We start from the raw sequence: 12201 nt of genomic DNA, 5'->3' as shown, positions 1-12201 counted from the left end.
ACCATCCCTACGGTGAAGCAAGGTGGTGGCAGCATCATGCTGTGGGGATGCTTTTCAGCAGCAGGAACTGGGAGACTAGTCAGGATCGAGGCAAAGATGAATGGAGCAAAGTACAGAGAGATCCTTGATGAAAATCTGCTCCAGAGCGCTCAGGACCTCAGACTGGGGTGAAGGTTCACGTTCCAACAGGACAACAACCCTAAGCACAACGACAAAACAACGTAGTCTCTGAATGTCCTTGAGTGGCCCAGCCAGAGCACGGACTTCAACCCAATCAAACATCTCTGGAGAGACCTGAAAATATCAGTGCAGCAAAGCTCCTCATCCAACCTGACAGAGCTTGAGAGGATCAGCAGAGAAGAATGGGACAAAATCTCCAAATACAGGTGTGCCAAGCTTGTAGCGTCATACCCAAGAAGACTCGAGGCTGTAATCGCTGCTAAAGGTGCTTCAAGTCAAGGGGTCTGAATACTTTCTGAATGCACTGTGTGTGTGTGTACATACAGTGCCTTGCGAAAGTATTCGGCCCCCTTGAACTTTGCGACCTTTTGCCACATTTCAGGCTTCAAACATAAAGATATAAAACTGTATTTTTTTTGTGAAGAATCAACAACAAGTGGGACACAATCATGAAGTGGAACGACATTTATTGGATATTTCAAACTTTTTTAACAAATCAAAAACTGAAAAATTGGGCGTGCAAAATTATTCAGCCCCCTTAAGTTAATACTTTGTAGCGCCACCTTTTGCTGCGATTACAGCTGTAAGTCGCTTGGGGTATGTCTCTATCAGTTTTGCACATCGAGAGACTGAAATTTTTTCCCATTCCTCCTTGCAAAACAGCTCGAGCTCAGTGAGGTTGGATGGAGAGCATTTGTGAACAGCAGTTTTCAGTTCTTTCCACAGATTCTCGATTGGATTCAGGTCTGGACTTTGACTTGGCCATTCTAACACCTGGATATGTTTATTTTTGAACCATTCCATTGTAGATTTTGCTTTATGTTTTGGATCATTGTCTTGTTGGAAGACAAATCTCCGTCCCAGTCTCAGGTCTTTTGCAGACTCCATCAGGTTTTCTTCCAGAATGGTCCTGTATTTGGCTCCATCCATCTTCCCATCAATTTTAACCATCTTCCCTGTCCCTGCTGAAGAAAAGCAGGCCCAAACCATGATGCTGCCACCACCATGTTTGACAGTGGGGATGGTGTGTTCAGGGTGATGAGCTGTGTTGCTTTTACGCCAAACATAACGTTTTGCATTGTTGCCAAAAAGTTCAATTTTGGTTTCATCTGACCAGAGCACCTTCTTCCACATGTTTGGTGTGTCTCCCAGGTGGCTTGTGGCAAACTTTAAACGACACTTTTTATGGATATCATTAAGAAATGGCTTTCTTCTTGCCACTCTTCCATAAAGGCCAGATTTGTGCAATATACGACTGATTGTTGTCCTATGGACAGTCTCCCACCTCAGCTGTAGATCTCTGCAGTTCATCCAGAGTGATCATGGTCCTCTTGGCTGCATCTCTGATCAGTCTTCTCCTTGTATGAGCTGAAAGTTTAGAGGGACGGCCAGGTCTTGGTAGATTTGCAGTGGTCTGATACTCCTTCCATTTCAATATTATCGCTTGCACAGTGCTCTTTGGGATGTTTAAAGCTTGGGAAATCTTTTTGTATCCAAATCCGGCTTTAAACTTCTTCACAACAGTATCTCGGACCTGCCTGGTGTGTTCCTTGTTCTTCATGATGCTCTCTGCGCTTTTAACGGACCTCTGAGACTATCACAGTGCAGGTGCATTTATACGGAGACTTGATTAAATACAGGTGGATTGTATTTATCATCATTAGTCATTTAGGTCAACATTGGATCATTCAGAGATCCTCACTGAACTTCTGGAGAGTTTGCTGCACTGAAAGTAAAGTGGCTGAATAATTCTGCACGCCCAATTTTTCAGTTTTTGATTTGTTAAAAAAGTTTGAAATATCCAATAAATGTCGTTCCACTTCATGATTGTGTCCCACTTGTTGATTCTTCACAAAAAAATACAGTTTTATATCTTTATGTTTGAAGCCTGAAATGTGGCAAAAGGTCGCAAAGTTCAAGGGGGCCGAATACTTTCGCAAGGCACTGTATATACATATACACACAGTACCAGTCAAAAGTTCAGACACACCTACTCATTCAAGGGTTTTTCTTTATTTTCACATTTTCTACATTGTAGAATAATAGTGAAGACAAACTATGACAATTTTTGTTTTATTTAACCTTTATTTAACTAGGCAAGTCAGTTAAGAACAAATTCTTATTTACAATGACGGCCTACGCCGGCCAACGCTGGGCCAATTGTGCGCAGCCCTATGGTACTCCCAATCTCAGCCAGATGTGATGCAGCCTGGATTTGAATCAGGTACTGCAGTAACACCTATTGTAATTAAATGTTGTGTCTTAGACCACTGCGCCACTCGGGAGGCCTGTATCATAACACAAATAGAATTATGTAGTAACCAACCAAATACATTTCATATTCTTCAAAGTAGCCACGCTTTGCTTTGAGGACAGCTTTGAACACTCTTGGCATTCTCTCAACCAGCTTCACCTGGAATGCTTTTCCAACAGTCTTGAAGGAATTTCTACATATGCTGAGCACTTGTTGGCCGCTTTCTTGCTTTTCGGTCCAACTCATCCCAAACCATCTCAATTGGGTTTAGGTTGGGTGATTATGGAGGCCAGGTCATCTGATGCAGCACTCCATCACTGCCCTTCCTGGTCAAATTGCCAATACACAGCCTGGAGGTGTTTTGGGTCATTGTCCTGTTGGGGGAAAAATGGATAGTCCCACTAAGCGCAAACCAGATGGGATGGCGTATTGCTGCAGAATGCTGTGGTAGCCATGCTGGAAGTGTGCCTTGAAATATAAATAAATCACAATGTCACCAGCAAAGACCCCCACACCTCCTCCTCCATGCTTCACGGTGGGAACCACACATGCAGAGATCATCTGTTCACCTACTCTGCGTCTCACAAAGACATGGTGGTTTGAACCAAAAATCGCAAATTTGGACTCATCAGTGTTTCTTGGCCCAAGCAAGTCTCTTCTTCTTATTGGTGTCCTTTAGTAGTGATTTACAGCAATTCAACCATCAAGGCCTGATTCACGAAGTCTCCTCTGAACAGTTGAGATGTGTCTGTTACTTGAACTCTGAAGCATTTATTTGGGCTGCAATTTCTGAGACTGGTAACTCTAATGAGCTTATCCTCTGAAGCAGAGGTAACTCTGGGTCTTCCTTTCCTGTGGCGGTCCTCATGAGAGCCAGTGTTATCATTTGGACTTGGTCTATTACCAAATAGGGATCTTCTGTATACCACCCCTACCTTGTCACAACACAACCGATTGGCTCAAACGCATTAATAAGGAAGAAATTCCACAAATGAACAAGGCACACCTGATAATTGAAATGCATTCCAGGTGACTCCCTCATGAAGCTGGTTGAGATCATGTCAAGAGTGAGCAAAGCTGTCCAGGCAAAGGGTGGCTACTTTGAATCTCAAAATATAAAATCTATTTGGATTTGTTTAACACTTTTTTGGTTACTACCTGATTCCATATGTGTTATTTCATAGTTTGATGTTTCACTATTATTCTACAATGTAAAAATCTGTCGTTCTGCCCCTGAACAAGGCAGTTGTTCCCCGGTAGACCATCAATTGTAAATAAGAATTTGTTCTTAACGGACTTGCCTGCTTAAATAAAAATGCCAGATTGTCTTTGAAAGTAAGGTGACAAACACAAAAAAAACATGACGTATCCTTCTGGGCCTGTATTCTCAAAGCAGTCCTAACACGCTTTATGAATATGGGCCCTGATTTACTTTTCAACGGCTCAAAACCAGATCCAAATTAACCTCCTCCTGACCTGTTACAAAACTGAGCCTCCGGGAGATAGAGGCATGACATAATAGGAAAACTTAAGTCTTAAAAGTAAATTGCAAATCTAAGGGACAACAGTTTACATTTAAATGAATGCAATTTATCCAAAGCAAAAAACTGAAATTTGACCCATACAGAAACATCTAAAACACAAAACTATAACGAAAGTGTGAACAAAAACTACATTGAATATATTCCGTATGTTCAATACATTCAATGGTAAGTTGCTGTTCGGTCTGCCGCCTTCAACAATAGTCTAAACGTAAGCTCATGTAGAATAATGCAATAACCATTGAAAAACAGTGGACACATGTATACAGAGTTGCCTCAGACTTTGTTAAGTCAAGTTCATACCAGTTCTTTATAAAATAAAAATCTAGGAGACCAACTAGTCTGCTGTCATTACAGACTGATCACAACATATTTTGTTACACCCTGATACGCCATTGGCTAAAATAAATGCCAGCTAGTCAATCTGCTACCATGCGGCTTGAAATGACAGGTCGTCAGAATATGGGGTGGAGATGCTTCTCAACTAATTAAATATATCAGCTAACACAATGACACAGGGTCCAGACAAAACAACCCCCCTTTTCTATGGCTCAAGGATTCTTGGCAATATCTACTTTTTTTTTTTTACCATTGCAAAACATTTTTCTATAGTGTGCCCTAATTAGTATGACCCAGGTGAGGTGAGTGAGGAAGGTGAAAAGGTGAAAGGTCAATTTTGTCAGTCCTGGAGCTTGCATTCACAGAGCTCTCTGTAGATTCTCTTTCGCACAGTCGGCATGTCCCCTTGGGAGAATTGCAGCGGTTTCCCCAAGGCAAGGCACCTGCAGTACTGAGACAAAGGTACACAAATGAACAGGGTGAGTGAGACAGGAAGTAACCCATTATTAAGATTACACTGACACAGAGGTACATGACGATAAAAGCAGACACTTCAAATAATCAAGGATTTAAAAAAATATATATATATATGCTGGTACCTCTAACACAAAAACTCCACAGTCGTTTTCATTTGTCTGTTGTGGTATTCTCTGCAAAAAATCAATTTGGAGTTAGACACCCAAAACAGTGATTATCATGGGCTACATTTCAAATGGCATTTTTTTGGGGCAGGATTTCTGAAGGCAATCCCTTAAAGACCAGTCTTTTTGTTCTATTGTGTTAAAAAAATGATCAGGCAAACATTAAAACTCAATTTCAAAGATCCACACATAGCTCAATGTATCATACCTCGTTGATATACATCTTCCAGCCATTTTGAAATGCAGTTTGCTTCCTCTCCTTCGCTTCAGTATGTATGTACCTCAAAACATTCTATAGAATGGAAAGGGGGGAGAAAAATACATGTTGATTCCGTCTACATTAAAATCAGGTGAAATAGCATTTTACTGATTGGAAATTGTATTTGTTTATGTAAAGTCAGTCTGTGAAATCTTAGGTAGCAAGTAACAACTTAAGCTATGATTAAACATGAATATATTAGGGATGTGACAAATAAAAAAACATTTTTTATTATTCGTTTTCCATTCAATTACAATAAAATTAATACAATTCCACGTGAATCAATTTTTTTGTGTTAAGATTCGATTCTGGGAATCGACTGCTAAGATTGGTATTTCTGGAACTTGGAACGGAGGAGGCCGATTAGTTAGGGAGGGAGAGAGAGGAAGGGGGAGGCAGGCCAGCACGCATATGTCTTGTCTTGCCTCCCAAATTCACCAAAGTGGCCTAAAGTCTGCCTCTTCCTCTCTGGTTGTTATTTAAATTACTCAACTTTCCCCAGGTCTTTATAGCCATAGAGTCCAGTTAGGCTACACAAAGAAAATAATATGTTTTGTGAAAAATGAACAGTGATTTTAATTTTGTGGGTGAAAAAAATTAAACATGTTTTTCAGTTAAGGATTTTACTTAGAGTTTAAGGATCCCAATTTTGTTTAAACATTCACACCACTGGAATGTATATTCTGTTATTGAATATGGACACATTCACTACTGGTTAAATCATTCCACAATGTGCAGGGCAAGGGTATGGATGAAATGAAAGTTATTGAATATGGACACATTCACTACTGGTTAAGTCATTCCACAATGTGCAGGGCAAGGGTATGGATGAAATGAAAGTTATTGAATATGGACACATTCACTACTGGTTAAGTCATTCCACAATGTGCAGGGCAAGGGTATGGATGAAATGAAAGTTATTGAATATGGACACATTCACTACTGGTTAAGTCATTCCACAATGTGCAGGGCAAGGGTATGGATGAAATGAAAGTTATTGAATATGGACACATTCACTACTGGTTAAGTCATTCCACAATGTGCAGGGCAAGGGTATGGATGAAATGAAAGTTATTGAATATGGACACATTCACTACTGGTTAAGTCATTCCACAATGTGCAGGGCAAGGGTATGGATGAAATGAAAGTTATTGAATATGGACACATTCACTACTGGTTAAGTCATTCCACAATGTGCAGGGCAAGGGTATGGATGAAATGAAAGCATTCCATTCAGTCAAGTGAGATATTTAGCCACAGTAGCATATTATAGCAAAAATTAAATAAAACATTTTCATGTTCATCCTATTAAAATATGCTCGAGTCTTCCTGCCACCAATGAGTTCAGACACACACAAGCTGGTGTAGGAAGGCATCAGTTGTGAGGTCTGATTGAGATTTGATCTCAATGAAAATAATTTGTATAAACAAAAGTTAAATCAGTAAAAGTTACGTCAACGTTACCTCAGCAGCCTCCTTGAACACGATGCCCTGGGAGTCGTAGAGATGGATCCTCTTGCTGGCGGTGTCGGCCGTCACCAGGCACCAGTGGATCTCAAGGTGGATGGGTACCAGCAGCAGCGCCTTGGAGAAGAGATCCACCTGCAGGACACAGAGGAACAGAAACCAGGGACGTGTTCAGTAGGGTAGAAAACGGTTCGCACGGAGTGAAACAGCGGTTGTCCTCATTAGAATACGGAATGTAAAAAATAAAATAAAAGTCATGGAAAGCTAAAATGAACGACCCTGGTCCGGATCGGGGTCAATTCCATTTCCACCGATTAACGTTGATGTACATCACAATTAATCTCCTGAATTGAAACAGAACAGACCCCATCCCCAATGACTATCAGAAGCTTTAGAGTAACATCCATTCTGAAAGATCAGCCTTTACCTTCCTGGTCCACCTCTTCACCCCTTCATATCCTTTGGTCATGAGCTGTCGGTGGAAGAAGCTGTTAAAGAAATGGACCTAGACAAGTAAAAAAAGAAGAAGCTCATTCAGGAACCAAGACCACATGCATCAAATAGAGGGACGACAATCAAAGTTGCTCCCATTTGTTATATAAGCCCAATTGCATCAGGACTCAGGCTAAAGTAGAATTTCTACCCCTCTGTGATCAGACTCATTATTATAATTTAACACATTATAATACATTATGAATATTTCTTGATAGAATGGAGGAAATATAATGGGAAATAAATCCTACCTTGTGTTGTGCAGACTCCATGATTAATTCTCCATACATATTCATGACCTTCAAGAGGAAACCACAAAAGAATTTCAAACAGGGTCATATCACTTTGAGCAAGTTAACTTTGGACCGATGACGCACCAGACTACGCAGGGCCAAGAGGCTTTTCTCATCCTGACCACGTGAACTCCAGTTTTTCTTGATCGGGTCACGTGGTCAGAAGAAACTCCCAGCCCGTCATGAAAGTTGTCAATCTATGGACATACAGTGAGCTCCAAAAGTATTGGATCAGTGACATATTTGTTGTCGTTTTGGCTCTGTACTCCAGCACTTTGAATTTTAAATGATACAATGACTACGAGGTTGAAGTGCAGACTGTGAACTTTAATTTGAGGGAATTATCAACTGTTTAGAAATTACAGCACTTTTAGTATAGTGCCCCTATTTTAGGCGAACGAAAGTATTGGGACAAATTCCTTTGTGTGTATTATAGTCAAAAGTTTAGTATTTGGTCCCATATTCCTAGCAATCAATGATTACAAGAAGCTTGTGACAAACATTTGTTGGATGCATTTGCTGTGTGTTTTTCAGTTGTGTTTCAGATTATTTTGTGCCCATTAGAAATTAATGGTAAATGACGTAGTGTCATTTGAGTCACTTTTATTGTAAATAACAGAGTATGCTTCTAAACAGTTCTACATTAATGTGGATGCTACCATGCTACCACTCCAAGCGGGCTGTCATGTGCCTTTTACTGAGGAGTGGCTTCAGTCTGGCCACGCTACCATAAAAGCCTGATTGGTGGAGTGCTGCAGAGATGGTTATCCTTCTGGAAGGTTCTCCCAACTCCACAGAGGAACTCTGGAACTCTGTCAGAGTGACCATCGGGTTTTTGGTCACCTACGTGACCAAGGCCCTTATTACTCCGATTGCTCAGTTTGGCCGGGCGGCCAGCTCGAGGAAGAGTCTTGATGGCTCCTAACTTTTCATTTCAGAATGATGGAGGTCACTGTGTTACTGGGGATCTTCAATGCTGCAGACATTTTTCGGTACCCCTCCCCAGATCTGTGCCATGGCACAATCCTGTCTCTGAGCTCTTTAGACAATTCCTTCGACCTCATGGCTTGGTTTTTGCTCTGACATGCACTGTCAACTGTGGGATCTTATATAGACATGTGTGTGCCTTTCCAAATCTTGTCCAATCAATTGAATTTACCACAGGTGGACTCCAATCAAGTTGTAGAAACATCTCAAGGATGATCAATAGAAACAATACGCACCTGAGCTCAATTTTAAAGTCTCATAGCAAAGGGTCTGAATAAAGTATCTGTTTTTTTCTGTTTTTTTCCTAAAATGTCAAATAACCTCTTTTCAGTTTGTCAAGATGGGTTATTGTGTGTAGATTCCTGAGGATTGTTATTTTATTGAATCCAGTTATGAATAAGGCGGTAACGTATCAAAAAATTTGGAAAAGTCAAGGGGTCTGAATACTTTCCAAAGGCACTGTATATCATGGTGAAATTGTTGGATTTGGGTAAAAGGCATCAACCTGGTCATTGAGCCAGTTCTGATCGTCCAGCGTAGACAAGTCTTCCAGTGTCAGAGTGTGCTTGTTGTAGACCACCCGGAAAGCGGGCATCATTCTATGCGCTAGGACAGCCTGGTACTTCATTACTACCACAGAGATTAAATACTTCCTATGAAAGAGGGCAGAACAGAACATTGTATTGTTATTTAGTAGAGAGCCTCATAATTCCTAGGGCCCTGAGTTTTTCCTTGACCATGTGACCTCAACAGGATAGGCTATACCTTGAGTCTAAAGTTGTCCAGGGCCAGAGATAGAAGATACAGCTAGGGCATAGAGCAGGGTTGCCCAACCCTCTTCCAGGAGTTCCACTGTTTTGTAAGTTTTCAGTCCAACCCTAACCTAAAATACTTGATTCAGCTTGGTGTGCAGCTAATAAACAGCTAATAAATAGAATCAGGTGTGGTAAATTACAGTTGGGCTGAAAACCTACAGGACGGTGAATCTCTAGGAAGAGGGTTGGACTGAAAACCTACAGGACAGTACATCTCTAGGAAGAGGGTTGGACTGAAAAGCTACAGGAGAGTAGCTTTCCAGGAAGAGGGTTGGACTGAAAACCTACAGGAGAGTAGCTTTCCAGGAAGAGGGTTGGACTGAAAACCTACAGGGCAGTAGCTTTCCAGGAAGAGGGTTGGGCAGCCGTGGCCTAGTATACCCAAGTCAGGCCACATGATCAGGAAAAACAGGGTACACTACACATATTGCATTATGAAGTGAGGGAACCAAAACCATGTCTTCTCTGTTGTATTTGTTATGTACTTGCCCCTTAGTAAGGTCAGTGTTCAGCTTCTTGTTAAGGTGCCTCAGTACATCGTTATTGCTCAATGGGATGAAACTTCCGTACTTCACATGGAAGCAGTCAAGGAACTCTACGGAGACAGAAAGAACATTAGACACTCAAGGCAGCACTTAAGGAAACATTTTAAGTTTAAGATAAAAACTAATTTACCATGGATGAGCGTCGTTGTTGCTTCCCAGCTGAAGTCCGTGGACGCCCGCTGGCTCTGAGGTGGATACGGCACTGCTCGCTTTGTCACCAACGTGTCCTGTTTAGTGGCGGTGGCCGTATCCCTAGCTCTGACTGTGCCCTGGTCCTCCTCCTTGACAGGGTTGCTACACAGCACTGATGTGCCCACAGACGGACACGCCTTCTGTTCCAAACTCCCCTTTTCCTAAATAAGTCAACTGTATTTAGCCATTTTGGATTTTATTGCGGTCAGTATGGGCCTCATGTATTGATTTATAAATGTGTTTGGATAGGCCTGAGCATATAAATGGATGACATGTACATGCTCATGGACGTTGTATTGACTGCTATGTTGGTGTAATGCAATTTGAACTTGCCTGGCTGTCCTCTGCACTGTCCAGGCCTTGACCATCACATGCAATGGCCATAGTGACCACTTCTTTTCCCTTGCGTATCTTCTGCCATTTCTGACTTTCCTCCAATTCCCCAGTGTATGTATAAGACATCTGTGTGTTGAAAATAGACAGGCGCCTCCTGGTTTCCGCCAGTCTTTTAGCTCTGATCGTGGAGAACCAGAGGAGACACCTGGCTCTCCACCACTTTCTGTGTCCCCACTTCCTCCACACTTGCCACCAGAACTGGATGTTACACCGGCGCCGCGACTGCCTCTTGAGTCGCATGGAGACAGGAGAGACTCCTTTTCTGTTGTTCTTTATGCCTCTTTTCCGGTGTCGTCTATGGTTTGTGGATCTAATGGGGGCTGCGGTTGTGGTTAGGGATGGGTCGTGGACCTGTGCTACAGGGCTGCAGCAGAGGTAAGAGGCGTGTGTGACTGGCAAGGGCTGTCTATTGATGTGCACTGTGGAGGGAGGGCAAGGGGAGTGCATGGAGGGGGACTGACTCAGGTGCAGGTCAGAGCAGGTATGAGACACAGAGATCTGCTTTAGATCTGATCTCAGATTTACTTGAGTGTTGTCTGTGGGAGCAATGCACTCAGAGTCAGGTTCAAGCCCATGGTTGCTAATAGCTACACGAGGGAGGAATGGAGCAGAGACAATGGAAGGCTCCATTTGAAGTTTGTGCTTTTCCCTGCTCTTGAGTGAGTGAGGGACTAATAGCTCTAGCCTTGTGTTTGATTGGACGGCTGAGAGCTTCCAGCGTTTGTGTGAATGACTCGAATAGGTCATGGTCTCCAGGGTATGGCTCCCCATTTGAGTGCCTTCAGTTGGGTCCGAGGAAGGAAAACAAGACACCTGACCATTGCCTTCTATTTTGCCATTCTTTACCTTCTCAGCCGACCGGCTAGACGTACTATAGACACCACACGGTGAGAGAAACATGCCCTTAAGATGGTTAATTTAACTAATATATAACTCTGCTAGCTAGTTCACAGTAGCGTTACCTACTCTCTGGCAATGTACATACTGGCACGGCATTACAAATGTTTTGATTATTGGCTACTGTGAATACTAACTACCGGTATGCTAGTTAGCTAATTTAAACCACGTTTGAAGCTAGCCCTCGTGTGTCATGTCAGAGCAACAACACACGGAAAGGATTTGGGACCAAAGCGTGCAGCAAAAAAAAATCTCTAACCAAAATGTAGCACACACTATCAGACGTCAGCATGTTTGGTATGGTCTTGCCTGACTCAAATTAATTCAGAAATATGTAGCAACATGTATTTACCCAAATGAGCCGATACCTGGACCACATAATTTTCGTGTATCCTCTCTTTTCCTGGACGACCAGCGAAATACATCACGACTGATTGTGTCGATTTCATGCAAGCGGTCGCACGTTGAATACGTCACGGCACTGGCTTCCGTGGTCACTAGTTACCACAGCCACAAAGGATAATGGATTATATCGTACAAATTCATGAAAACAAACATTTGCTTTTTGGTCTTCATTCAAGGGTAGAGATAGGCAAAAGGTTAGCAGAGTGGGTAAAATTTCAAGAAGATACATTGTAGAGATAGGCGGGATTAAACCAGAATTATGACTTTGTAGCTGTGATAACTAGATACGACCGGTACCAATCGGAATTTATCAAGGAAAAAAGTGATCAGAATAATACGTTCAATAATAATAAATACATTAATTGATTCAATTTCAATAAATGAGGCTCAATCAAATACAGCCAGTAGGTTTTTGAAAAAAAGTAAATACAATTATGAGAGATGCCAAGTTATGCTATTTTGCAAATGTTACATCCATACATGTCAATGTATGTGTTA

At 41.9% G+C, this 12201-nt stretch overlaps 1 protein-coding gene across 1 annotated transcript; it reads right to left on the bottom strand.

Moving 5' to 3' along the window:
• Positions 1 to 4524: 4524 nt before the first annotated feature.
• On the bottom strand, positions 4525 to 11785 carry LOC112227153. Its single transcript, XM_024392015.2, has 11 exons — positions 11651 to 11785; positions 10339 to 11272; positions 9944 to 10166; positions 9758 to 9863; positions 8959 to 9106; positions 7425 to 7472; positions 7109 to 7186; positions 6679 to 6816; positions 5164 to 5247; positions 4914 to 4964; positions 4525 to 4765 (listed from the first exon to the last, which is right to left on the bottom strand). Exons 2-11 carry the CDS (start codon positions 11170 to 11172, stop codon positions 4655 to 4657), a joined length of 1821 nt encoding a protein of 606 aa, XP_024247783.1. The 5' UTR covers positions 11173 to 11272; positions 11651 to 11785; the 3' UTR covers positions 4525 to 4654.
• Between the last annotated feature and the right edge of the window lie 416 nt (positions 11786 to 12201).

The sequence above is a fragment of the Oncorhynchus tshawytscha genome, linkage group LG28, assembly GCF_018296145.1.
Source record: "Oncorhynchus tshawytscha isolate Ot180627B linkage group LG28, Otsh_v2.0, whole genome shotgun sequence".
NCBI classification, from domain to species: domain Eukaryota; kingdom Metazoa; phylum Chordata; class Actinopteri; order Salmoniformes; family Salmonidae; genus Oncorhynchus; species Oncorhynchus tshawytscha.
Note: the sequence above shows the minus strand (reverse complement) of the source record. Positions and strands in the feature narration are given on the sequence as shown.

What these genes read in the sequence shown, in the direction of transcription:
- LOC112227153 (XM_024392015.2), bottom strand. Translation starts at nt 11,172, where the DNA reads ATGGGGAGCCATACCCTGGAGACCATGACCTATTCGAGTCATTCACAC. An exon ending in AACAACGACGCTCATCCATG is followed by an intron (nt 9,864 to 9,943) that starts GTAAATTAGTTT and finishes CTGTCTCCGTAG; the next exon opens with AGTTCCTTGACTGCTTCCAT. An exon ending in AGAACTGGCTCAATGACCAG is followed by an intron (nt 7,473 to 8,958) that starts GTTGATGCCTTT and finishes TTCCTCTTGAAG; the next exon opens with GTCATGAATATGTATGGAGA.